Source organism: Pagrus pagrus, assembly GCF_965226575.1.
Source record: "Pagrus pagrus genome assembly, chromosome: 10".
NCBI classification, from domain to species: Eukaryota; Metazoa; Chordata; class Actinopteri; order Spariformes; family Sparidae; genus Pagrus; species Pagrus pagrus.
Window position 1 is genome coordinate 846579 of NC_140194.1, and position 27265 is coordinate 873843.

The window sequence follows — 27265 nt, forward strand, 5'->3', positions numbered from 1 at the left end:
AAATATTTAGGGGTTGCTAAATGTTTGAGGTTTTGTTAATAAACTGTTAATAAACTAAATAAATTCCCCTAATATGATCAAATGTTATTTTCCTCTGATATCACCTTCGTTTTAATTTAAGAAATGTGAGTAAACTATAATGATTATTATACATTTAATTATATCTTTAGCCGCCATATACACAGATGCTAAACCTTTATAAATCTATTGAATCCTTTGTTAACAGAAAGACTTCAACAATCTGAGTTTATTCTTTTATTCTTCATAACTGTTTAAATAATTGTGGATTTCCTTCCATTTATTTTCATGTTATGTTCACTGAAGCTTAATAACCGCCTGCAGGTGGCAGCAAAGCGCTGTTGTGAGTCTCCACTGCCGATAAAATACAGACGAAGAAGAAGAAGAAGAAGAAGAAGAAGAAGAAGCGCACTCTCACTTCCGGTCTGCGCCGGATGTTTGGATTGTGGCTGGCGGACCTGAAGGCATGAAACATGGCGAACACATACAGAAGTAATGTGGATTAGACACCTTCAGAGTTAACGACAGTAGTTTTAATAATATTAATGAGTTGATTCACGGCGACGTGGAAACTGAACGCGTGACTTCGCTGCCGTGTTTTTTGTGATGCTAATGTTAGCTAATGATGAGAAACGAGCTGATGTATGAACGTTTAGACTGAAACTGCTTCTGTGACCAGGCTCGTTACTGCTTGATAACTTGTTTCACTTCAGATTTTCACTAATGTAAAAGTAAAATTGCACCAAAATACTACGAGTAACAGTCCTGCAGCCAAAACCTTACTTAGGTAAAAGTACAGTGCAGGTGAAGCATTATGAGCGTAATGTATTAAATGTAGTTGTAGTAATTATTACGTGTTGAACAGACAAACATATATTGTTGTGTTAGTTTAATGATTCTGAGGTCATTTTAATTAAAAAGTTTAGTTACTGTAGTTTTACTTGTGTATGTGGAGAGTTTTCTCTGATTTAGTGCATCACTGTACTGGTCAAGTATCTGAACACACACATGGACATTGACTCTGGTTTTAAGCCTCTCAGAACAATTTACAAGAAGACAGGAGCAGACATACAGCTTTAAAACAAGGGCAACACATCTGAACAGAAAGAGGTCAAAATAAACCAAAAAACAATCACTGTGACGGACACGATGATCAATTACACAGTCGTTTTCCTCGAGAAAAAATACGATTTATTCGAATATAACAAATACATCTTTACCTTCAGATTCTGTGACAGTTGGTCCACGTTAGGTTTAAATGTCAGACTGCTTGAGCTCAAACTGACAGAGATGAGGGACTTGCTTTGGTTGTAGAGCTACATGAAGCAGCTTCATTCAGAAGAGACAGACAGTTAAACAAAGACAGATCTGTGACTGATGATGATTCTGTTTCTGTAGTGACAGACAGAGAAATCAGACTGATGATACAGCTTCGTGCTACCAATGCAGCCATCTTCACCGGAAGGAGAAACTCTGCAATGAGAGGCTGGAGGTCAGTGTGGTTTATCAGTGTTTTGTCCTCAAATGTCCACAACTCACAGATTTTCAGTTTACTGTCATAGAGGAGGAAAGAAACCAGAAAAATATTCAGAATTTTTCAGATTTTTTACTTCTCAAACCAATTAATCATTTAGTAAAAATAGTAGTTAATTGATTTATTGGTTGACAATGTAGTTGACAGTGTATTAATTAATACATAACTGCAGCTGTAGTACAAAAGTTAATTTAATGTGTGTGCGTTACAAAAAACCTCAATAAATGTGAGAATGAAACTAAAGCCACATGTCATCATTTATCTGTTTGCTGATGTGTGTGCATTGCAAATGTAACAGAAAAAGGTCAACGAACTTCAGAATCAAAATCACTTTATGGCCAAGTTTTGATACATGTACAAAAAGTTTGACTCCAGTTTAGAAAAAGTGAACTATAAAGAAAAGACTAACGTCTGTGTGAGTTCAGGACGGTTCCACATATTAAATCAGCTGTGTGGCGTCCACGTCTGACTCATCCCATCATATCACCGTCCACCTCACTGATGATGAACTCTGGTCTCTCTTGCAGGGCGATAAGGAAAGAGATGGGGCTCCAGGGGATGATGTCTGCACGGCAGCTGAAGAAGAAGTGGGACAACTTGAAAGAAAAATACAAAGTCAGTCTTGTTGAACTCTCTGTACCGGGCAGATAGAACCAAACAAGGACACTTTGTGTTTGTGGAGTTTTGACAGACAGAGAGCTGAAAAGAGAACAACAAAACAGACGTGAACAGAAGTTCTGGAAGTTTATTTCTAAAGTCCAATTAGTGAGTCCAGTGAGACCTGAGCAGCCTCCCAGTCCACCGATGTCCACACCGAGACAGAGTGGGAGGGTTCAGCTCGACGTAACAGCATGGAGGTTTAAAGGAACAGTTCAGCCAAAAATTTAAATTCTGTTGTTATCTACTCACCCCAGTGTTAATGGACGGTTGTGTGTATTTTTGTGGTCCACAAAACATTATATAGGTGTGGGTGAGGGTTTATGACTTGCACTGCACATTAACTTTACCACCAGTAAAGCATGTGTATCTCATCACCTTCACCCTCGTGTTCGCATGTCCGTGTCCTCGCTAGAAGAACATTAGATACAACTTTTAGTTTGCGATCCATATTTTTGTTGCCTCTTTGTTTTATGTTCCATGTGTTGCTGCTGTCTTGGCTGCGAAACTCCTCGAAGATATTCTTAATGTCAGAGAGGCACTTTCAAGTTATATACACTAGTGATTAAAGGTGCCTTAAATTACTGTTGTCCTCTCACCATATAGGTGCTGAAGAACCCTCCAGAGGGCCTAGAGACTTTGACCCAGCCCAGCTCGTGGCGCTGGTTCTACCTGATGGATGAGGCCATGACTGGCCGTCTGGCCGGGACCGCCACCATCGTCCAGCCCTCCCTGCTGGACGATGACGAGGAGCACAACACAGACCTGCCTCCACTCATTCTTTCCAACGTGGTCGGGGCTTGTTCAGGACTGAGTCTCATTGAAACGGGAACTCCGGAAGGTGTGGGGCCTCTGGAGGAGGTTCTGGAGCTGAGTGGAACTGAATCACCCGTTGAGGTCATTGCAACCGGAATTGACATGATGGAAACTCAACCTGTGATGAACAAAAGCGAGACGGCTGAACTGTACACCACATTGCTACCTGACCGCACCTTCGAGACCAACATGACACCCTCCTCCTCCAGAGACATCATCGGGGAGGTGGACAGGAAGCTGGTTGAGCTGCAGAAAGAGAGGCAGGCTCTGGAGAGAGAGCAGGCTGAGTTCGACAGAGAGCTGATATGTTTAGAGAGAGACAGGGAGCTGCTGAACAGAGACGTGGTCACTCTGGAGCGAGACAGAACCGCTGTAGAAAGAGACAGAGCTACTGTGGAGAGAGACCGGGCGGCTGTGGAGAGAGAACGAGTGTGTCTGGATCGAGATCGAGCGTTTCTCGACAGAGACAGAGCTTTTCTAGAGAGAGACAGAGTGTTTCTGGAGAGAGCCAGGGAGGATTTACAGAGAGAGAGAGCACTGCTGAAGAGAGAGAGGGCAGTCCTGGAGACGGACGGGGTGGCTGTGGACGGAGATCAGGCTGAGATGACGACAGAGAAGGAGGTCGTACTACAGACGAGGTTCTACCAGAGACTGATTGCTGCAGACCTGGATCGAGACCAGCTGGAGACCAGACAGAGACTGGTTTCTTTGTTCCAGAAGCTTGTTGAGAAACTGTGAGCGATTGAAGGCTCCCACTTCCAACGGAGGAACAGATTTGGACCACTGACAACTATTTCTGGCAGTTTGGTTGTTCTTGTTGCCAACTACTCTTCACATGCTAATAAATGTTCTGTATTTTTTCCTTTTGTGCAGAAACTTCCACTTAAAGAAACAGTTCACCCAAAAGAGAAAATTCAGCCATTATCTCTTCACTCTGAAGTAGCTGGGGACAACCAAAAAAACATAAAACGGCTCCATACAGCTCATCGGTGTCATCCAAGTCTGAGGTCCAGATTTAAAACAAGTCTCCAGCTGCTTCAGGTGTTTAGCAGAATGCTGCAACGCTGTTTTGAAACTACGAATCTTCACCTGCAGACAGAAGAGACGTGATTTTTCTTCTCTGGTATCATTAGGGGGGAGTTTTACAGCTTGTTTTATCAGCTGTTTAGCAGAATGCTGCAACGCTGTTTTAATGTGAGGCTCCAGAAATGTTCTGTGGACTACGAGACTTAAAAACTTAATGAGAAGAAAAAGATCTTCACTGGCTGATTTTTTTCCTGCCTTAACAAACTAAATAAACAAACTGATCTTAAAGGACAACACAGTTTATACTGTTTTACTTTGTTTACATGTGGCGGACCCTGCCACCTTTCTAGCTTCAAACAGTGTTCTGGGACCTTATTTTCCTGAGAACAGCCTGTTTATTCTCTTACGGTTTGTATGGTAGTTTGTGTTATCACCTCATTAATATTGTAAATATTAAAATTGTGAGTTTAAATTTCCTCTACAGAACTACACACTGCTCCTTTAAGCAAGAAACGATAAATAAATCCTTTCATGTATCAAATGATAAGAAAACAGCAAATGTAACAAATGTATTACAGAAGTATTTTTTATATTTTACTGTAGGACATGTTTAATATCTGTAATATATAAAGTTTGAAGGAAACTAAGTTATTTTCTGGAGTGTTTATGTTCCTCTCCAGCCCCGCCCCCCCCGGGACTTTGGTCACGTGAGGGAGGGCAGGTCAGGGTGCAGTTATCGAGCGCACCCTCCTCAGCAGAGGGACGGGGTGCAGCTAGCTGTTGGACGGTACCGGCTGTGTTTACCGCTGCAGTCGCTCCAGTGACGATGGCGTGAAACAACGTGAGACAGCGGAGGTCAGAATCAGCTCCAGCTAACGGAAGCCGGTGTCGTCGTGTGGCGGGAAGCCCCGCGCTGCGCGGGTTTGTTGTGTAGGTTAGCTACCGAAGCTAGCTAGCTAGCAGCCCGCCTCTGGTAGCGGCTGACGGGGAGTTTCGCCCCGGAGGAGACGCTGCCCGCCGCCCGGTCCGCGTCACGGTAAATCTGCCCCGGGCCTGCCGCTCACGATGGACTGATGGACGGAGAGGCGCTGCTGTTGGAGACACACAGCTGGTAAAGCTGCAGGATGCGGTAGCGGATGTAGTTAGCATCAGGCCTGAATACCAGCACACTTCCTCCCTCCTCCCTCCTCCTCCTCCCTCCTCCCTCCTCCTCGCTGCCCAGCTGTGCAGACCCTCTCCTCCTCTTAATGGTCACAATGGAGTCCGTGCTCAACCCGCTGCCACAGTTCACAGAGAACTCCTATAAAAGTGAGTAATCACGGTGTGTGTGCTGAATGCAGAGGTGTGAACCTGCCGGTGCTGATGACTGCTGACCTTTGACCCCTCCACTTGCAGTGACTGAGGAGGATGTGAAGAGGCTGATCGAGTTCAGGGCGTCCAACGAGGCTCTGTTCACTGGGAAGAGAAACTCTGCAAAGATAGCGTGGAGGTATGAACCACGTTTACAGCTGACACAGCTAACACACGAGACGTGTGTGTGTCGGCCTGTGTGTTGTGTCAATGTGAAAACTTTCTTTGCTTTAGAGATTGTGCTTCATTAAAAGATGCTCGGGGTAATTTATATTCCCAGTGACGTTGACTGTGTCAGTACATTGATCACTTTAAGTCACGTGTACACTGTGTCACCGAAACAGCATTTTATCCTTTATAAACATCTGCTGGGGCGTCCAGTGGCTCCGGTGGCAGAGCGGGCGGCCCCTGTGCAGGGGCCCGGCCCTCGCTGCAGCGGCCCCTGTGCAGGGGCCCGGGGCTCGAGTCCGGCCTGGGCCCCGGGCTGCATGTCACCCCCCCTCTTTCACCCTGTTTCCTGTCATCTCTCTGAAGCTGTCCTATCGATGAAGCCATACAAAGACAGAAACATTAATAAATAAATAAAAAATAAAAAACATTTCCACAGTTTGTGTGTGAGCAGCACAGAGAGACTGATGCACACTTTCATACCGAGCAGGCCTGATGACTGTAACGCTCCTTTCTGCTCCACCAACAGTTCAATAAATCAGAGCGCACACATTGCGCCTGTTTAAAGTCTTTGCACTGGTTGCCTGTTCTAATTATTTTATTAGTTTAACTAGTCGCTCTGCACCAGACTACATCACACAGATGCTTTTTAGTTGATGAGGCAGGACGACCCCTCAGATCCTCCTCGTCTGTTTGAGCTCCACAGAGCAGAACTAAAACGTTTGCTCCGAGCTGTTGGACCTGAAATATTCAACTGTAAAACATAAACCAAAAACCATCTGTTCAGTCTGGCTTTTATGTAGAGAGTTTAATGTTTTTACTTCATTCATTTAGTTTTTACCATCACCCTTTATTCTTGTACATGATCTGCAGCGGTGTTTAGGTGGTTGGTGCGTATCAAGTTGTTTCCACATGAATGCCGGGAACCGTTTTCCAGCAGAATAATGCATTGTGACAAGATTATCAATGTTACTCACTTCACCTGTCGGCGGTTTTAATGTTGTGGCTGATCACTGTGTCTTCAGATATTAACGAGATAATCACTGATAATCGATTGTTACGGCAGCCGACTGTGCGCGATGGATCTTTGGAAAATGTGTGTAAAACGGCAGATTTTTCAGTGCTGGATTTATTTTACTCCCAAATATTGAGTATTGGTATTTGTAACCTCAAGCTGCTCCTGATGAACAGGTCGCCATGGCAACCTCTGCAATCAGTGTGTGAATGTGTTGTAAAGCGCTTCGTGCATTCAGGTGACGCTGTACGAATGTGAGTCCATCCACCATTCACTCTGTTGTGAGTTCTCCGGTCAGCTGACCCTCTGTCTGTGTCCTCAGCACCATCTTAAAAGGCCTCGGGCTTGAAGGGAAGTTGACAGCAGACCAGATCGCAAAGAAATGGGACAACCTGCGGACAAAATACAAGGTGAGGTGTGGTGCAGCCAGACACAGAAAGACATGTGTGTTGATATGAAGCAGCAGCAGCAGGTCAGAGAGACGTCTGTCTACAGCTGCTTAGAGACGACAGCCAGAGAGATGTGTTGATGTTTACACTCAGTTGCCAGTTAATTAGAAACGCCTCGTTAAAACTAATCACAAGTCAGAGTCAGAAACAGGTTCATCATCAGTTCACATACGAGGAGTCGTCCTGTCGACAGTTTGTAAAGATCTATCTGTAATAAAGATTTGCATTAAAGGGGCAATCCGTGAGATAACCAGCCCTTTATAAAGGAAGACAGACGACCCATTTCATTTAATTATGATATTATATTCGGGATTTGAATTCTGATTTGAATCAACAGGATGATTTTTAGCCTGGATTAATTAAGAAAAGAACTGAAGAACAGGCTCCAGGTTTTTATAAGTGCTGATGTCTTTTCCAGGACCTGAAGCAGCCCTACCAGGGCCAGGACAACATCGGGGGGGTCGTAGAGTCGTGGCCCTGGTTCCACATCATGGATGAAGCCATGCAGGGTCGCCTCTACAACAGCAACCTGGTGCTGAGCCCGGAGACCGCCGGCAATGCCGTTCACCGCTGCAACAGTCAGCAAAACCAGAACCAGGAAAACACCGACATCCTGGAGTTCCTCATCAAAACCGAGATGGAGGACACGGTGGCAGCGGAAACCACAGATGATGATGGGACGGTTCACGCAGAGGCTCCTGCTGCTGAGGGAGTCCCCATGGGCTGGAGGAGGATGACAGAGTGCTCCTATAAAAGTAATCGGATACACCCGAGAGTTTAGATGGTTAATCACAGAAGAGCAAAGATTGTAGTTATCATGATATAATGTGTTATTTGCACTGGTGGAATCTAACTACGTAGATTTATTGAAACTTGAGGGACTTTTCTTGAGTTTTTTCCTTTTATGTTACTTTCTGTTCCAACATCTCAGAGAGAAATATTATATATCAGACAGCTCTGACAGCCGGTCATATTCAAGCGTAGTAGACAACTTTTCAGCTGTTTCCCTGTTGTATTACTGTTGGTGCTGCTTCTTTTAAGCTCATTAATTCTCCATCCAAGTCCATCCTCAGTGTTAACACACAACAAAACCTCTCCTTGTTTTTCTCATTCACAGTGACCGAACCAGAAACCGAAAGAATGATCAAACTTCGAGCTGCGAATGAGGCTCTCTTCACCGGCAGGAAACATTCGGCCAAACCAGCCTGGAGGTCAGTGAAGTTTCAGCCGACTTCTGATTGGTTGTTCTCTACCTGCAGCAGGACGGAGCAGCTTCCTGTCAGGCACATAGAGCTATGAGACAAAGGCTGAATCTCAAAGTTAAACTCCTTCTGTCTGAATCCCGTCTTAGTGCGTGAGTAAGGGCTCTGTTGGCTCTGAGCTTTGAATGAATCTCCAAACCTGCTGGGTCCATAGTTAAATGTACCTTGTAGAGTTTATGAATGGATCCATGTTGTGGTTGTAATGTAGCAACAAAGACGGGCAGGAAAGGAAGACTGAAAGCTTGTAAGCATGGATGTAAACCATGCGGACGAATGCTATCCCTTTTTACAAACGTGACTTCAATATTTGTTTTCATCACATCACCCAATTTAATTTCTGTGTGATGTCTCATGAGTGTCTCTCCTTCCAGGGCCATTCTGTACGAGCTGGGTCTTCAGGGGAAGCTGACCACAGACCAGTTAGCAAAGAAGTGGGACAACCTGAAGAGAAGATACAAGGTAGGTCCAACCAACTCAACTCCAGAGACAAACTGTCCATGACTCGTAAAGAGTGGCGGTGACCCTGGGCCCCGTGCAAGAACCGCTGCAACAGTGGAACATACAAGTGATTTAAAGATATATGTTAGATATCAGATATATCTGAACAACAACGGTGCGTTTCATCAGGTCGTCTGTCGCTGTGACTTCAGGAGAGGAAGAGAGAGAGGAAGTGAGAGAGGAAGAGAGAGAGGACGAGAGAGGAAGGAAGGAAGGAAGGAAGGAAGTCAGAGAACGAGAAGAAACATAGTGTGAAGAACATCGGCCCAAACAGCCAGATTACTTTAATGTACATTAGCTTAAGTTAACGAGCAACTACACACTGTGTGTGTGTGTGTGTTTGTGTGTGTGTGTGTGTCTGAATTGAGGTGAAGCTCTGAGTGAAGTCAGCACTCAGCAGAGACTCTGGTTCTGGTTCTGGTTCTGGTTCTCTGTCTCCTCAGTCCATTTCCCCTCCAGTGGAGGTCACCTCCGGATCACTGCTGCAGTCAGGCTGATAAACAGGAGTGAAGATAAATCCACTTTTTACTCCCACAAGTTAACAAGTAATCTCCGAGCTCTCCTCCCGTCGGTAAACGGCTTCGGATCAGAGCAGAATCTGATGAGACTCCAGGTGTTTATTCCTCCAGAACGTCTGGATCTGCACCGACTCTCCTCCAGAGCTGGAGGTCTGAGCAGCAGCTCTGCTGACAAACAAACACCCTCTAACTTAGTTTCAATAGAGACCCCAAGCGGCAAAAATGACATATTCTGTATTCAAAACAAATGTTTGGTGAATCCGACTTGAAACAATTGTACCGAGAAGCCTCTCAGGGAAAAGTCAGAGATGTTTAGGATTTGATTAGGAAGATGTTCTTGCATCGGGCCTGATGTTCAGCCCCTCATTACTTCACAGGAATCAGCTGACATTTGCTTGATGCAGAAATTAAACTTAAAAGTAAAGAAATAATTGTAAGTGCTGTATCGTAGGCAACTGGACTTGTTTCGGTTTCTTGAAAGTTGCCAGTTGCCTACGATACAGCACTTCAAATTATCATGACCTGGATGACTGAGAACCTTCATCAACATAAAGAAATAATGTTGTGGAGAGGCAGCGATGTTCCTGTGAGTTATGGATAACAGGAGGTGGTGCTGGTGGCAGTGTTGACAGGAGGATGAGGTCCCTCTGTGGACGATCTGCAGAGCTTTCTGTCTCTACCAGGAGCTAAAGTTTCCTGCTCGAGGCGTGGAGACAAACCCGAGCTCCTGGCCCTGGTTCTACCGAATGAACGACGCCATGGAGGGACGTTTCGCCGGGGTGGCCCCCATCCTCACGCCCATTGTGGAGGACGAAGACGAGGACTGTGAGCCGCTGTCGCCAACGCCAAAAAAACGAGCCCGCCGGAGCCGAGGGGGAATGGCCGAGTTCCTGACCGAGTCGGAGATGGACCTGCTGGTTGATAATGAAGAGAAGAACGGGTCGTCGGCGCTGGGAGATCTGCACCGGATGGCCGAGCTCACCTACAAATGTAAGAATGCTGGCAAACTGTTGACAATTGAGCTGCATTATGGGAATTGTAGGAGGCAGGTTATGACAAGAAATAACAATGTGAGGAATACAACAGATGATATTTCTGGTTCTGAGTCGTTTTCTTAAAGGTCCAGTGTGGAGGATTTATAAATGTAATATAGTATTCATAATGATGTTTTCACGAGTGTGCAATCACCTGAACGTTGTTGTTTGTGTTACTGTAGAATGAGCTTTGTGTTTCTGCAGAGGGGGCAGGTTGGCTGCAGTAACGTCACCACTAGGTGGCACTAAATCTTCAGCTTTAGAGTCTTTTTGACTCTGTAATGTAACTAGTAACTAGTAACTACACCCGTCAGATCAATGTAGAGAAGTGCAAAGTACAAGATGTAGTGGAGTAGAAGTATAAAGTTAACAGCACAAAGTACAAGCACCAGAAAGTTGTTCTTTATTGCTGTCCTGGAGTGAAAGTACTTTCCACCGCTGCTCGTTGGTTCTCACTCAGCAGAAACTGAATGTTTCTGGACTTGTGGTCGGCTTCATACGGGACGTCTCTGACAGTTCTGGTGAGAACATGGTGAAAGTTCTGATGTCTGAACTCAAATAAAGGAGCTTTAAATAAAGAAGGTCGTAACATTTACACCGACAGCCGAGTCAGATTGAGGTGAAACATGGATCATAAATCCACATTTCTGACCTGCTGAAGGTTTTGATCAAAGTGAAACATAAAGCAGTCTGTCCACACGGATTCAGTTCATCTGTTGGACAACTGAAATCTTTTTTGCTTCATTATAGTGACAGAGGAAGACACCAGGCGACTAATCGAGTTACGAGCTGCTAACGAGTCTCTGTTTACCGGGAGGAGGAACACCGCCAAGCCTGCCTGGAGGTACAGAAGATATCATCATCATATCATATTCATCAAGATAACAGCTGTAATAATCTGGACTAAATGATAAAACTAAAGTCAACATCCTTCCTTAATGTATTTGTATTATTTGGTGCTTGTGTTGTGTCCACAGGGGGATAGTGAAGGAGATGGGTCTGACAGGGAAGATCACTCCTGACCAGGTCGCCAAGAAGTGGGACAACCTGAAGACCAAATTCAAGGTGACAGCAGTGTGACCTGCACAGGTCCTCAGTACAGGAAGGGTTGCAGTACGTTCAACGAGGGGTGGGGACAGCTGAGTGCGTGCAAACGGCCACGATTACTGATCATTACTGATCAGCTTTCACGACACAGCATCACGCAGAATCCTCACTTGAGTTCAATATTTTCAACTCACACGATTGATGCAAATTGTTCGCGTGCTAGCTTCATTCGTGCTGCTGAACATTTTCACAGTTTCTTTTGAATGTCCCTCAGTACTAAATGCTCCAGCAAAGCTCCTGCGTGCTACAATAGACACCAGCAGCATTACAGTAGCTGTGGGAGGTGCTAATGCTAAGTTCATCAGACTAACCTGCAAAACACAGTAATGGCAAAACATACAGGTTCAAGTTTGAGCTTTTTACGTTGCTGCGCCTCGTTCAGAAAGCAGGCAGCAGTGCACACGCAGCCTGTCACAGTTGTCCAGCTGCTGTGGGGACATCACAGAGTTAATCCACTGGCTCTTCACGTCCTCAGATGGTGGCAGTACATCAGTTGTGTTTTCAAGTTGAGCGACATTGAGCTTTAACGCTCTGTGAAAATGCACTTGTTTTTCATTAGTCAATCAATTAGATGAAAATAACCAGATCCAGTTTTGATAATCGATGAATCATTTACGCGTTTATAAAGACACGATGTTGAACGTTTGCTGGCTGCAGCTTCTCCAGTGTGAGGATTTGTGTGTCTGCAGGACCTGAAGTTTCCTCCTCGGGGGATGGAGGGCCAGACTAACCCCGCCTCCTGGCCCTGGTTCCAGCTGATGAGCGACGCTCTGGAGGGACGACTGGTGGCAAAAGCTCCCAGAGTGACGCCCGTCTGGAGCAGCGAGGAGGACGGCGTGTTCGGCTCGTCTCCGCCTCCTGACAGAGACTGTTTGATGGCAGAGAGGAGCAGCGTGTCGGAGCTGGAGAGCATGGTGGGGGGAGACAATGTGGAGGCTGATGGGAACGTAACGTACATCGACGCCAGTGGAGAGGAGTGTTCAACGCCCTCAGACCTCTCCTATAAAAGTAAGACAGGTCTTTAATGTTTAGTGTGTGTGTAATTATATTAAGTTTTTAAGGGTCCAATATGATCACACACAGCATAAATGAGAGAATCAGTTAAATTGAGACCAGCATCAAGATTACAATTAGCAGCTGGTTATTGTCTCTGAGCATCTAAACACACGTCTGACTGTTTGACTTCCTGTCTTTGTTTCTTTACATCCTCTCTGCCACAGTGACAGACCAGGACACCAGGAGGATGATTAAACTTCGAGCCGCTAACGAATTGTTGTTCACAGGGAGGAGAAACGCTGCCAAAGCTGCCTGGAAGTAAGATATTGTCTGTCTGTCTGTGCGATGTGATCACAGGTGGACAGCTCTCAGTACAGGTGTGAATGAAAAACTGTGTTAAACGGCTACAACAGCTTCTGAATCATCGTCTCCTCCTTGTAAATTCAGCATTAAATGAAAACAGTCAGTTGTGTGTTTCCTTGTAAAAAAGTGTCAGTTTGTGGCAGCATGGCTGTACCAGCCTGTCTGCTTCTGTGTCTAAAGTGCTAAAGTCTTACCTGCCAACATTTAGCAGCTGTTTGAACACACTGTTTACACTGATTTCACCATTTACACTCAATTTATGAAAGAAGAAACATTTTATTGATCTAAACATGTCACATTTTACAAACACACTAAACAGTAACCAGTATAGGCGACTTCTTTGTCCCCAGACTCCCTTAACAAATGTGTCAGTTTAGTGAGTTGTTGAGTTGGAGACACTTTATAATCTGTGTGAAACTCTGTCTCTGACTGATTCTGACTGATTTGTTCCTTCTTGTAATTGGAGTCTGTTCGTCCCAGTGATGGACGAGCAGGAAGTGACATCAGATCACAGGTGGTCACTCAGACGCAGGCTAATGTAGCTGTGAACTGACGGACTGAGAGCTGAACACTGATTGGCGGATGGTGACAGCAGGTGTGATCAGGCTCATTCATGGTGTCTGTCTCACTCTCGCTCAGGGCCATCCTGAAGGAGCTCGGGCTGCAGGGAAAAGTCTCAACGTACCAGATGGCGAAGAAGTGGGACAATCTGAAGAGGAGATACAAGGTAGTCTGTTCACTGACATCAGACACCAAAAGATCAGGCTGGTGTCGTTCTATTATTTTCTTACATCGACAAATGTGCAGACTCAAACAATACAGTCAAAATCTGTGCAGATTTAAATGGAAACAGTGTGAGGTGCACAATGATGTCTGCAAGTTCAGAGCAGGTGACTGGGTTGTGGAAACGATCGTTAGATGCAGCTCTCATTAAAATAAAATCATTGAAAGAAAGAAGGAAAACATGAATACATGATATCTGCATATGAACACAGAATCTGTTGTTAAGGGACAAGATGCTGTCATCAGAAGCCTTCTGGTTTGTGTTTGCAGTCTGACCAGCTGCTCGCTGAATTGGTGGGACTATTTTCAGTGGCGGATTAATCCACATTTGTTGCTCTAGTGAGTAACATAATTATAATTCTCCTCTCCTCCTCCTCCTCTCCTCCTCTCCACTTCCTCCTCCTCCTCCTCCTCCTCCTCCTCCTCCTCCTCTCCACTTCCTCCTCCTCCTCTCCTCTCCTCCTCTCCTCTCTCCTCCTCCTCCTCCTCATCCCCTCTCTCCTCCTCCTCCTCCTCTCCACTTCCTCCTCCTCCTCTCCTCCTCTCCTCCTCCTCCTCCTCCTCTTCCTCCTCCTCCTCCTCCTCCCCCTCCCCTCAGGATCTGAAGTATCCTCCTGTGGGCATGGAGAGCACAGCAGACGGCACCTCCTCCTGGCCGTGGTTCCACCTGATGAATGAAGCCATGGAGGGCCGCCTGGCGAGCAGCGCCCCCCTCCTCGCCCCCGTCACTCAAGACGACGAGCAGCAACCGGACCCCGCCCCCAGACACCGGTCCCGCACTGCCCCTCCCCCTCCCCCCTCATCCTCCACGGACTACAGACAGGAGGCGTTCGTCGGAGACCCGGAGCAAAACCAGCGCAGCTCAGAGGCGTGCGACGGGCCGCTGGGAGGACTGGAGAGGGAGTGGGAGATAGTGGAGAGGGAGAGGGCGGCGCTGGAGCGAGAGAGGGAGATGGTGGAGCGAGATAGGGCATCTGTGGAGAGAGAGAGGGCGGCGGTGCAGGCGGAGAGGCTCTGGCTGGACAGGGAGAGGGCGGCGGTAGAACGGGACAGAGCCATGGTGGAGCAGGAGAGGGCGACGCTGGGCAGAGAGAGGGAGGTGCTGGACCAGAGAGCCTTGATGCTGAACTCTGTAGGACACTCTGGACACCTCAACGCCCTCATGTAGACCAGCATGGTCCGGGGATGTAGACCGTCCCTGTAGAGACACCCTGGTCTGTGGTGGAGGTCTGGACCTTCTGGCTGGAGGACACGTAGACCTGCTACGCCTCGGTGGTCCAGTCACGTTTGGATGTAGACACGGGGGCTGTTGGTCTTCCACACAGAGCCGGTCCTCGCCGGGTGAGTGGTCCTGGAGATGTGCACCACCCGGCGATGTAGACCGTTTTAACAGGAGGGCTGCACAATTAATACTTCAATCATCTCAGTCACAAGGTAGATTTTTCCTGCCTCAGTTATTTCAGCGATGATCTGGACTTTTGATCCTGAAGAAATGAAAACAAGTTTTCTTTGCTTGAACAGATGTTTTATTACAATTCCCAAAGTATTACGTTCTGACGGACATGAATCTTGAAAGGAACTTGAATATATATATTTTGTAATAACTCTAATATGGCAGAAATCAATATCGTGTGTAATCTAATGTGCACCATAAAATAACGTCCTGCTTCAAACCAGGGAACACTGTCACACCGTTATATCACTGCAACCCGACCAACAGCTGTAGAACGTAAACATCTTGGTTCAGATTTCTTAGTTGTTGTTGTTTTGTTTTTTATTGTGACGAAGAGGCTGATTTATTGGTTAAATCTAGTCTGGACGTCCTGACCAGAGGTGCTGCAGGTGAGCATTTGTTTTCATTCATGATTATTTTAGAAAGGTGCCTGACGGTCACGTTTTACTGGACGATGTGTAGACTGAAAAATAATAACACTCAGTGAAACAACCTAAACTAACAATGTTTCACTGTGAGGTCACATCCCACCTGATATTTAATGTCCACGTCATCATTTCACCTGCTGGAAAACATGAAACGTTTTCCACGTGTTGATGATGCTGATCTATAAAACTCCATGTCACGTCTCTTATACTCCAACACTCGAGATGATTGTAGTCCATGAGTCCATGCTTTGACCGGGCGCAGCCGTCTCACCTCTTACAACGTGTCGACGTGTAATCGCTAACGTCGCCCGGCCCTCGTGGGAACAGTCGAAAACATTGTTTTTACGTTCAGCTCCTGATGTCTTGTGACCAAACCTCTGCAGAGACTCCCCGTCTCTGACCTGTGAGGACACACATGCTCTGATTGACCCGAGCGCTGACAGATTAGTTTCATCAGGTTTCCTCCTTCTGTCCTTTTTAATTGCTGTCATGCTGTTTTGGCATTTTTAATCTGCTGTGTCACTTTAAGTTTCTGTCGTGAGCATCTCTCGTTTTCTGTCAGTTTTGCATTTACAAAAAAAAAGTTTCTATAAATTATTGTATTTTTAAAAACTTTTTACTTTGATTTTAGTGGTAATTGTGCAGCTCTACCTGTTCAGACTGTCACTGAGGTGAACACCAGTGTTACCAGTAGACCACCACTGTATGTAGACTAACCTGGGATGAAGACCACTTTGGACTGATGATGGTGATGATGATGATGATGATGATGAAGGACGTCCGAGTCAAACACAGGCTGTTTCTCCTGGATGTGAATCAAGATTAATATTCAAACTCTTAAGTTCATTCAAGTGTTTCTCTCGCACACAATTTATTTGGGCGGTCCACTCAGAGTTTTTTCAACGTTTGTATTTATTTACAAAATAATTTCTGTATTATTTTTTCATTTGAAAGTCGTGGAGGCAGACAGAGCTGCAGTCGAAGGCGCTTTAAACTGCTGTTCTGAAGGTTTTTCCAGAATCCTCAAAGACTCTTCAAACATCTGGATCGTAAAATATCCATCTGCTGCGACAAAGACGAGATATTTAAGATGTTTCCCACAAAGACAAAAGCCAGAGCTGAAGTATCTGCTCAGTTTGTGCCACATGAAACGTTTGTTATCAGATTTGTCTGAATGGATGTCATGTTGTGTTATTTTATATTTTCTTATAAAAGCCGGAGTTGAGTTACTGAAGTTGTTTATTCACGTGTTGTTTTGTGAATCTTCAGCGTTCGACTTCACCTGACGTTGAACAAATTAAATCAGTAGTGATCGATTTCATTCGGGTTCATTTGTTCAAAGTAGACGCAGCAGCACACAGAGTCAAACATGTCTGTCAGCTCTGTCCCACTCCTGGTCTTTGATTGCTGCTGACAGCTCGGCCGGTGAACAAAGCATCGAGTCTTAAACATTTGTTGAGGGTGGGCCGCCACAATAAATTCTCTACCTGTTGGAAACTCTGAGATTCGTCCCCAGTCCTGAAGATGGACGCGGTCTTCTGCCTCTGCATTGTTAAACCTGCTCAGACTTGAGAAGCTCTGGTCTGAGTTCAGCTGGCAGCCTTCAGGCCTGAGTGTACATTAAATCCTCCCTGTGAATGCAATAACTGTGTTGTGTCATCCAGCCAAAACTCTGAATGTGTCCGAAACATCACGTCTGTTGTTTTGCAGCATCCATGTGAAATGTTCAGTGGTTTGAAAACGGAAGTATTTACGTCATAATGTTGCTAAAAACACAGATGAATGTCTGCAGACTGATCTTCAACCAAAGTTCATCCGTCTGTCTGTTTGTTTGTAAATCTATTTTTCAAGAAGCGCCTGATGACATGTTCATGTTGTAGCCTTCAATAAATGGACCAGAACCACTACTAACTGTATTCATCCTGTCTGTGAGGAGAGAAAACGGTCGGGAGCGATGTCTGCTGACGTCGATCAATACGTTTGTTTTCTTCTTGCAGTATATTTATGTTTATGTTTATGTTTATGTCGTGGAATCAGTTACTGCAGAAATATAAACATGTTTACAACAGTTTGAAAATATGAGCGACCAATAAGGATCAAATCATCTGAAGATGTAACTCTGATAGACTTTTTTGTTGTTGATTGACAGGAAGAAACCAGAAAAGACGAGAAACAACAAGAGAGATAGAAAATACAGGTAAGCTTAAAGGAGCAGTTCACCCAAACAGACAAACATGAAGAGATGAAGAAGCTTTGATCAAGGAGCCGTCGGTGTTTGGATCTGGCTGCTGTGGACAAAGTGAACTCAACTTCAGTGCTCCAGACTACAGAGCAGCTCCTGTCCTCAGTCCGTCCTCAGCACTCTGCCACTAATAATATCATCAATAATATCAAACCAGCTGACCGGCATTAAGAATAACTGTAGTCACAATGTAGCAGCAGGTAATCCTGCTGATGCTCCTGTTTGTGTATGTCATAACCAATTAAAAAGTCCTCGTACGTTAATGTGTGCTGAACGGGCCGTCTGCGCCAGAACTGATACTTCACACAGGTTCCCACATGTCCTGGAAAACCTGGAAAACAGTTGATCAGTTTTCCAGCCCTGGAACATCTTGTGTTGTCCTGGAAAATTAGTTAAACTCCCCAAAACTGCACATACAGTACGGTATTAATGGCATACTGTATAAAAATGCAGACTTTTCTATAGGAAACCAGTTCTTCTTCTTCTTTGACCTTTTTAAGAGACTTGTCTCATTGTTTCTGTTGTTTATCTGCTGTTGCTCTTGATGAAAGCAAAACGTCCAGCAGCCCTCGACTCCTGGTGTCCAGGCAGCCGTAGACAACTCACTGGTGATTAACTGATTAATTAAGTAACATATTAGTTTGTAGCTGCCTGTTGTACCAGCTACATCGTAACTGCTGTAAGATGCTCTCTAGGAAAGAGCAGTGAGCCTGTCACAGCCTTAATCTGTGGGCGCAGCACGCTACAATAAACAGCAACAGCTCTGTGCTGGTTCTGGTGGTTCTGTGGTGGCTCTGTGCTGGTTCTGTGGCGGCTCTGTGCTGGTTCTGTGGTGGTTCTGTGGTGGCTCTGCTGGTTCTGTGCTGGTTCTGTGGTGGCTCTGCTGGTTCTGTGCTGGTTCTGTGGTGGCTCTGAAGTACTGTTGTTTAGCAAGGCGGTGAGAAGCTAAACAACAGTACTCTGAACTCTAAACAACAGTACTTCAGAACACCAGTTCTCAGCGAAGACGCTTTGAGAGACGAAGGGACATCCTGAGGGACGAAGGGACAGTCCTGACACTGTCCCTCACGACACCCTTCCCTGAAGTTCGCGGACGACACCACGCTCATTGGGCTCATCTCTGGCGGGGATGAGTCCGCCTACAGGTGGGAGATTGAGCATCTGGTGACCTGGTGCAGCCAGAACAACCTGGAGCTTAATGCTCTAAAGACAGTGGAGATAGTCGTGGACTTCAGGAAGAACCCAGCCCCACCCGCCTCCGTCACCCTGTGTGGCTCCCCAGTCGACTCTGTGGAGTCCTGTCGCTTCCTGGGCACCATCATCACCCAGGACCTAAAATGGGAGCTGAACATCAGATCCCTCACCAAAAGAGCCCAACAGAGGATGTTCTTCCTGCGGCAGCTGAAGAAGTTCAACCTGCCAAAGACGATGATGGTGCACTTCTACACCTCCATCATCGAGTCCATCCTCACCTCCTCCATCACCGTCTGGTACGCTGCTGCCACTGCTGGACAAGAGCAGACTGCAGTGCATCATATGTCTGCTGAGAAGGTGACTGGCTGCAACCTCCCCTCCCTTCAGGACCTGCACAGCTCCAGGGCCCTGAGGCGTGCAGGGAGGACCGGGCCGACCCCTCCCATCCCGGTCACAGACTTTTTGACACTCTCCCCTCTGGCAGGAGGCTGCGGTCCATCAGGACCAAAACCGCCCGCCACATGAACAGTTACTTCCCCTCTGCAGTTGGGATCCTCAACAAGTCCAAAAGTGTCTGGACATGCAGGCAACATGAGAGCACGTGAGGAGACGTGACAACAGTGCGTCAATAAGCTTTTATTCTGGTACTTCCTGTGACGGGCGGTGTGAATTTTCATATTAGCTAAATATTTAGTTTCACTTGTGACATTTAGATTTGATATTTAGATTTAGATTTAACATTTACATTATATATTTACAAGAGAAGTAAATATCACAAATATTGCTGTAAATCTGGTCAAAAGTATCATTAAAGAGTTCACGTGTTTTTTAAACACGGTTTGTTGCTAAATGAGTGCGTAACTTTACAACTTTACAATCGGCGCCCATATTAAAGGTCCTCTGTCCTGTGATGTCAGTGATGGAGGGTAGAATCCGTCCTCACGTTGCAGAAATACGTTCGAAATTTTACCTTCAGCCGAAGACAGTGAACGCATCACTGATACGGGTTGAATATGAAGCTCTTACTGTTTGAACAGACAAACTCAGTCTGACCTTTGAACTCGTTCTCCAGGATGAGTCCGCCGTCCGCTTCCTGCTCTCACACTGTGCATAAACACTGTCAGAGTGTATTTACAGATCAAACTACTTATCTGTCAATGCCCTTTATTGCCTTTATAAAGTTATCAGTGCATGAGTAACTACTCTCTGGTCCCCTGGGCGCAGCTGTTTGGCTGTAACCAGGTCATCCGGCTCGGGGAGGCGGAACAGGATCAGCCTGTTTGCAGCTCCGGGAACTGAACGCCTCCCGGGACTCAGAGTCAGCGGAGCCGGACGTCAGAGACATGCTCACGGTCAGAGTGGGTCAGTGCAACTCTATTTTATTTACTTCTATGATTGAGTGTGATTTCTAAAAACCTCCGTCTTCTATCTGTGAGTATTTCTACGAGCTGTGATTTATACCTGCACAGGTGCACACAAGGTGTTCAGGAATGCAGACCAGGAGAACATTGACTCAAGGATCACATGCAGTTCTGTGGTGTTGATCATGTGTTAACTATCAGCGTTGATCTGACTGAAGAAGAGTTTAAAGAAGAAATCAATCAGGAAAAGACTGAACAAACGGAGTAATGAATTAAACTGCATCACGACAGAAACATGAGGATTTTCTGTTGCTACACAAGTGCAGAATAATCGACTGACAAAATTAGCGAGCAACTATTTGAATCATTGATTAATTTTGAGAAAAAACACGGACAGTGACTGTGATGCAGGTCGAATGATCTGATCCTGTTGCTCTTGTTTTATTGAAAACATCTTTTAATCAAATGAACAGTTGTCGTAGCAGGTTGACAGAATGACAGCGATGTGACACTTACAAATACTGAACCAGAAGCTCTCACTGTCTCTCCAGCCTCACCTGTAACTCCTGCACCTGCCATCAAATGCTTCATTGTTGCTTTTTTAATCTTTTGTACAGTCGGTCACAGCTGTTCGATCTGCTCATCTGTCCTGTTGTTGTCTCGTTTTCAACAGGAAAAACAATAATGCCGAGAAAAAACACCAGATGTGAGTTTTCATTCAAAGGTGTGTGTGTGTGTGTGTGTGTGTGTGTGTGTGTGTGTGTGTGTGTGTGAGACTGTAACTAAAATAAGATCACAAAGAGAAAGTTTACATTTCAACACTTTCACCTGTTCATGTGTTGTTTTAATAACTTATAATGTTTTTTTACAGTTTGGTTTAAAACCCGGCAGTGGTGGAGAAATGTTGCAGTCTTTAGTTCAGGAGGAGTAAAAACTAACAAAATGTACTCACAGTATTTATTTCCAGCATCATATTGTTGTAGCTGATATGAATTCATGTATCATTAACTCAGCCTTTATTTGCACAAGGTGGTTCAGAGAGAGCAGGTCGCTCTCGATCGCGTGTGTTCAGAAGAGGACGACAAAAGCAAAAGCAAACATCCGAAACTCAGACGAGCATGAAAGAAATAAAGGAAGATGATCATTTTGAGAAGCGAACATTAACTAAAGTCTGAACCGGAGTTAAAGATCTGCACCTCCCTCAGATTTGTAGCAGTGAAGGTATTTTTTCAAGGCAAAGAGCTTTAAGTTACGCAGGAATGCATTATGAAACACGAGGTGACGTTAGAAAGACACACAGAGGAAAAGAGTAGAAAAGAAACGCACCATAATACATTTATCTTTCTGCAAAAACCCAAAATAAATAAATAAATGGCTCGGTAAATAAGTAAACACGCCAGAAAATGCACCAAAAACAGTAATGAAACAGCAATGGAGCATTAATGAAGTGTGACAGATTGATTTGCGTCTGTATTTATTAACCTCATGTCATATTTTTGACTCGTTATCCACGTTTACTTTAAAGGAGCACTATGTAGTTTTTTGGAGAAGAGATTCAAACTCAGAATTTGAATATTCACAATATTAATGATGTAATAACACTGAGCCCCTCGGCTTGGATCACACTGGACGAGCTGTGTGGAGACATCCGGTGTGTCTCCAGCTGCTCCAGGTGTCTCTGTTTGGACAGTATGAAACTTCACCTGCGGACAGGAGAGACGTGATTTTTCTTCTGTGGTGACATCAGATGAGGAAAAGCTGCTGAGCTTGTTGTTTACTCCCTTCCTCTCACTCACTCCTCAGACATGCTGTTTTTCCTGATTGGGGTGTCATCGTCTGTTGTGTCAGCTCTTTGAGATTATTAAGAATAGGCGGGTTTAACAGACAACTGATGTCTCTCATTTGAGATCCAGTCTGACTCGTCTCTGTCGTGTCCCGCAGGCATTTTGCAGCTCGTGGCGGTGCTGGTGCTCGTGGTCGTCATATCCATGCTCATCCTGGAGAAATACAACAGCCCATTCATAAGTACGGGAACATTTAATACCTCAGCCTTTAACCGCACAGCGCTCCTTTAAAGACACTGTATGTGGAAATGCTGTGTATGGTGGCCCTGAGGGTCAAAACACGACATTTCACTGAACACAACACCGTTGTTGATATCCTAAATTTAACATCTGTGTGATGCTACAACTTGTGTTCCAGATGAGTGGAGTCGATCGATGAATGCAGAAGTTGACGTCGGCAAGTCCGGTCAGAGCTCCGGGTCTGACCGCAGAGACACAGGTGAGTGACCCGACCCGATCAGAACGAGTGATTGAAGCTGATCTGACGGGGGTCAGTCAGTGTTTTGTGCCTGTCCTCGTCAGATGGAGACTGTTTCATGAACACACACTGTCCAGACGATCACTTCAGCTTCTACATGAAGAGCGGAGCTGCGAACGTCGTGCCGCCAAAGATCTGCGTCCAGAACAAAGTGTAGGTGCTTCTGATGGACCTCGCTGTCCTCCTCAGACTTCCTGCTTTCCTCTAGTCCTCTGTCCTCCGTCTTCTAGTACTCTGTCCTCTGGTCTCTGGTCCTCTGGTCTCTGGACCTCTGGCCCTCTGTCCTCCAGCTCTCGTTGAGTGTCTCTGTCTCTTCATGTCCTGTTGATGACTTCTGGTATTCACAGTAGGTCAAACTGTCCTCAGGGTTCTTGGGACGATACTGAACAACGCTGGATCGGGATTAAACATCGTCATAGTGAACGGTGAGTTCATTGTTACTCTCGTCAGCTCAGTTTGTCCTTCGCTCATTGTCCCTCACAGTAACGTCTCTGTTTTAACAGGTGAAACAGGAGAAGTCACAAAGACCAGTTACTTTAACATGTACAACGGCGGTACGTATACGGATGTTGCTGGTGTTCTCCCACATGCGACCGTGTTGGTGGATGAATCGAGCCGTGATGAGATTTAAATGACGGCATGTTTATGTTGCAGAAGTGGAACCTCTCATCGAATTCCTGAAGAGCATCGAGCAAGGCACTGTTGTGCTGATCGCATCCTGGGACGACCCTTCAACAAAGTAAATGTCTTTCCTTTGGTCTCCACAGAAATGTGATCGTGGGTCTGATCCTCTGAACCAAACACGCTGTTTGCTTTTACTCACGGAGGATCAGTGGAGGACGTGTGCTGCCAGGTACATTTGAATCAGTAAAAATGAAAGATGTTTTTCTTTACGTGTTCACAGGTTAAATGACGACGCCAAGAAGCTGATGGCTGAGCTGGGAAGTTCTCTTGTCCACTCGCTGGGCTTCAGAGATAACTGGCTGTTTGTTGGTGGGAAAGGAGCAGCAGTGAAGAGCAACTTTGAGAAGGTGACAACAACAACAAGCTCACCGTCACTTAACACACACAAAGTGTTCAGATTCTTGATGTGCAGCCGGATATTATTAATCTAAACATGTCACGTTTTACAAATACACTAACCAGTAACCAGTATAGGCGACTTCTTTGTCCCCAGACTCCCTTAACAAATGTGTCAGTTTAGTGAGTTGTTGAGTTGGAGACACTTTATAAACTGTGTGAAACTCTGTCTCTGACTGATTCTGACTTATTTGTTCCTTCTTGTAAATTCAGCAAATGTTCTACATGAACTTCTTTCTGTGTTTGAGCAGAAACATGGAGTCTGTTTGTCCCAGTGATGGACGGGTTTGTTTCATACAGAGCAGGAAGTGACATCACATCACAGGTGGTCACTCAGACGCAGGTTAATGTAGCTGTGAAGTGACGGACTGAGAGCGGAGCACTGATCCGATCAGATCTGATCAGGTCCTCAGAGAAAGAGAACTTCAGTAATGAAGAGTGAACGTTATGATGTCACACATCATGTTTTCCAGTTGCTTGTTTTATTCAAATCTTAAATATAATCACGATAGCTGACAAAATAAAACATCAGGTCCTTTTAAAAAGCTTCAAACAGAGAATATTCTCAGTCGATTAATTGACGAGTCGTTGCAGCCCTACAGGTCACACGTGGTCTGGTTTTCTGTTGCTGATGTAGTTTGGGTCGAATCAGAATCAGAACTGTCTCTGTGTGTTTGTTCCAGCATCTGAAGAACATCCATGAACTGAATAAATACGAGAACTGGCCCGAGCTCCTGGAACTGAAAGGATGCATCCCCAAATACATGAACTGATCTTCTGCGTCATCCTCGAGGAACATTTCAGCTTTTCTAAACGAGCTGCAGGAACATCGAGCAGGAGACAGACGACGTGTTCGGAGGAGTTAAGTTGGGAACAGCTGATATTTGAACTGTAAGAAGACGAGACTTTATAGACAGACGTGAATGTTTCCCAGGAATACAATTTTTCTTGATTTTGAAAAATGTTTCGGGGGTCTGGAGGACAGGTTGCATCCATCAGCGCTGCTCTGGATCATCTACCGTCACTACAGAAGAGCTCAGGGACTTTTAGGTGTTGCAAAACAATCAAATCAATCTGTACAGGTGTTTTTTAAAGGAGGTACGTCTTCATGAGTCAGAGTGATTCAGGAGATCAGCGTCCCTGCTGCTACGTCCCAGTTCTTTGATTTAGCAGATGGTTTGGAGGAGTGTCCTCCACGGACTCCTGCTCCTCCTGCTCCTCCTGTCTGTTAAGGGTGCCGCTCTTTGTCTGCTCTTAATGTCAAACATGCCTCATTAATGAATCATTATTTTAAAACGAGTCATAACAAGTCCTGTAATAGTGAGAGCGTCTTCATGCCGGATCCAGTACTGATTTCATTATCTGTCATTGTGTCATTAAACCTGTAAGAATTTCACTTTGAACCGTCCAAAGAGCGGCTGAGGAGGAAGACCTAATCAATAACTTATAACAAAGTGATCATGTGGATCTCAGTGTTTAAAGATGCAATATGTAAGAATTTTAGTTCATAAAATTCCCAAATTAGCTAAAAATTATCAACAAACTGTGAAGAAACAGGTTTTAACATCCTGTCAAAGATGTTTATGTTCTGTGTTGCACTGAAGCTAGCATGCTAACCAGCTAGCCCCGGCCTCTTCTTACTCGTAAAACCACTCAGTTCCCAGTCCAGACCGCTTACTGCATGGCTAACTGAGCTTACTAGCTAACAGCAGCTACAGTTAGCAGCATTTAGCGGTTACTCTGTTGATATGCTGCCCCCTGTATTTTGAGGGAGTATGAATTCCAGAGGTTTTCAGTTCTTACATGTTGCACCTTTAAATATATGACCCACTTTCCACTTGTACTCCATTGTAGAGGCAAATATTGTACTTTTTACTCCATTACAATTATTTGATAACTTTGCAGATTCAGATTAAGAAAAGAAATGATAAATTATGATGTTATTATAAAAATAAGACTGATCGTTCACCAGCTTCAACATTAACGAGCTAAACGTCTGGATGTGGTTACTGATCTGTAACTGTGATTACAACACATCCAGACTGTTAACTGAACAAACAGTCGAGTTCCTCCTGTGACTCTTTCATTGTTCCTGATGTGAGTAAACACAATATGAGCACAGACACGATATCTTCAGACTTCATGGGGTCACAAACAGCAGCTGAATGCTCAGCGGAGCCTCTAACAGGCCTCGCTGAGCCAGTTTGACATCAACAGTCTTTAAGTATAAAACACTGAAGTGGGAGCAGCACAGAGACACCCTGTCTGTCAACATATGAAGCCAAATGTACGCATAAATCGTCCTGGAAGAAGAGTTTATATGATGAAGAACTGAGATACAGTTCATCTGTTGTCTGTTTTAATTTTTACTGGTGCAGCTTTAAGACGACACTCACTTGAATGCAGACTTTATATTTGATCAGTGGAGCTGGAACTGTGATTTGGTGAAGGGTGAGCTGTTCTGGACAGCAGTTCTGTTGGTTGAGCACAACACTGGTTTTGGATCCTGTATATGTAAACTGCTTGCTTATATATTTGCTTTATATACCTCTAACTTTCTGTGTATGACTGTTAACATTTGATTAAATAAATGTTTATACAGTACATGTGAGTGCTACTCTGAGGGCTGTGCGGTGGTGATGGTGCTGGTGCTGGTCTCAGTGTATATTTACAAGCAGTACAGGTTTGTTTTTGTTTTTTTTAAATACATTTGCGTGAAAGGAAAGAGGTGAAGTCACAGCCCAGCTCAAAGACTGCAACAAAGACGGGAAACAACATGAGCTGGCGGCCATAAGAATGAATTTCTATTGGATTTTAGTGCATCTCATATTTTATATTTATATTGTTAATGAAAACTCTCCATCTTTCCAACAGCTTACAGGTCATATGACCCACTGACTCAGAATCAATGCTGAAATGTCTTCCTATACTGGTTGAATGATTTTTGTCCTTTTCATATTTTATACTATATCTTAATGAAAAATGTAATTTTTTTCAATAGATTCCAGGTCATGTGACAGTTGACTCAAAATGAATGCCACCTGTCACTGGAGGTGAGCTAACACCCACTGAAACTAGATCGGCAGTGAATATCTGTCAATTATCCAATCTAAACTTCACCACGGTGACTTTTAAACATATATCCAGGGGCACTAAAAAATGTACTGGGCCATTTGTGCTGGGTTTTTTTTTTTTTTTTTTTAGGACATAATGATAACTCGATTAATCAAGAACATATTCTGCAGAATTATCGGTACCAAATGAAAATAATTCATTGCAGTCCAACTGATTTGTTTTCAAAGAAATTACGGATCTTTCTTTACTTCATAAACTACAACTGTTATGTTTCTCTCTCCATCTCCATCACGACCTACAATGTTGATATGTATTTAATTTTGTAACCACAATACAAACTGTGTGAATAAATCATTGTCACGTTCATGTGTTTCTAATTATTTTATTTAATTAATTCATTTCATTTTATTCAATTTTATTTAATGTATGTATTGGTGGTGATTAAATCAAGCCTGTGTCACACTTATTTCTTCCTACATTTTTCATTCCAGTCTAAAAGTTTTTGCGGAGGGAATT

General features: G+C 44.7%; 3 protein-coding genes across 7 annotated transcripts; all 3 read left to right on the forward strand.

The window, feature by feature from the left end:
* The first annotated feature begins 431 nt into the window (after positions 1-431).
* LOC311263497 (uncharacterized protein) lies at positions 432-4349 on the forward strand. 2 transcript variants are annotated; one of them, XM_084363593.1, is made up of 4 exons: positions 432-510; positions 1417-1510; positions 2080-2167; positions 2816-4349. In XM_084363593.1, the coding sequence occupies exons 1-4, from the start codon at positions 492-494 to the stop codon at positions 3761-3763; spliced, it is 1149 nt and encodes a 382-aa protein (XP_084219719.1). In that variant the 5' UTR covers positions 432-491; the 3' UTR covers positions 3764-4349. The 2 variants fall into 2 exon arrangements, with proteins under 2 accessions (XP_084219719.1, XP_084219720.1); XM_084363594.1 differs by lacking the exon at positions 432-510 and adding an exon at positions 553-805.
* A 420-nt stretch (positions 4350-4769) lies between these two features.
* Positions 4770-17382, forward strand: LOC311263487 (uncharacterized protein). Its single transcript, XM_084363581.1, has 13 exons — positions 4770-5359; positions 5447-5540; positions 6907-6994; positions 7452-7788; positions 8151-8244; positions 8667-8754; positions 9995-10301; positions 11096-11189; positions 11323-11410; positions 12142-12460; positions 12673-12766; positions 13451-13538; positions 14193-17382. Exons 1-13 carry the CDS (start codon positions 5299-5301, stop codon positions 14760-14762), a joined length of 2322 nt encoding a protein of 773 aa, XP_084219707.1. The 5' UTR covers positions 4770-5298; the 3' UTR covers positions 14763-17382.
* Positions 17383-17584: 202 nt separating this feature from the next.
* LOC311263501 (protein FAM3C) lies at positions 17585-27113 on the forward strand. Of its 4 annotated transcripts, XM_084363606.1 has the most exons (10): positions 17585-17672; positions 20136-20273; positions 20946-20978; positions 22214-22297; positions 22475-22555; positions 22639-22747; positions 22961-23148; positions 23249-23333; positions 23499-23625; positions 24358-27113. In XM_084363606.1, the coding sequence occupies exons 2-10, from the start codon at positions 20255-20257 to the stop codon at positions 24445-24447; spliced, it is 816 nt and encodes a 271-aa protein (XP_084219732.1). In that variant the 5' UTR covers positions 17585-17672; positions 20136-20254; the 3' UTR covers positions 24448-27113. The 4 variants fall into 4 exon arrangements, with proteins under 4 accessions (XP_084219732.1, XP_084219733.1, XP_084219731.1 ...); XM_084363607.1 differs by lacking the exons at positions 17585-17672; positions 20136-20273 and having other exon boundaries at positions 20522-20978; positions 22961-23019; positions 23098-23148; XM_084363605.1 differs by lacking the exons at positions 17585-17672; positions 20136-20273 and having other exon boundaries at positions 20522-20978.
* Positions 27114-27265: the final 152 nt, after the last annotated feature.

Coding starts and splice junctions, on each gene's coding strand:
- LOC311263497 (XM_084363593.1), top strand. Junction 1,511..2,079: donor TCTGCAATGAGAGGCTGGAG/GTCAGTGTGGTT, acceptor TCTCTCTTGCAG/GGCGATAAGGAAAGAGATGG. Junction 2,168..2,815: donor ACTTGAAAGAAAAATACAAA/GTCAGTCTTGTT, acceptor CTCACCATATAG/GTGCTGAAGAACCCTCCAGA.
- LOC311263487 (XM_084363581.1), top strand. CDS start 5,299: ATGGTCACAATGGAGTCCGTGCTCAACCCGCTGCCACAGTTCACAGAG. Junction 8,755..9,994: donor ACCTGAAGAGAAGATACAAG/GTAGGTCCAACC, acceptor TGTCTCTACCAG/GAGCTAAAGTTTCCTGCTCG. Junction 11,411..12,141: donor ACCTGAAGACCAAATTCAAG/GTGACAGCAGTG, acceptor GTGTGTCTGCAG/GACCTGAAGTTTCCTCCTCG.
- LOC311263501 (XM_084363605.1), top strand. CDS start 20,855: ATGCTTCATTGTTGCTTTTTTAATCTTTTGTACAGTCGGTCACAGCTG. Junction 20,979..22,213: donor GCCGAGAAAAAACACCAGAT/GTGAGTTTTCAT, acceptor CGTGTCCCGCAG/GCATTTTGCAGCTCGTGGCG. Junction 22,298..22,474: donor ATACAACAGCCCATTCATAA/GTACGGGAACAT, acceptor CTTGTGTTCCAG/ATGAGTGGAGTCGATCGATG.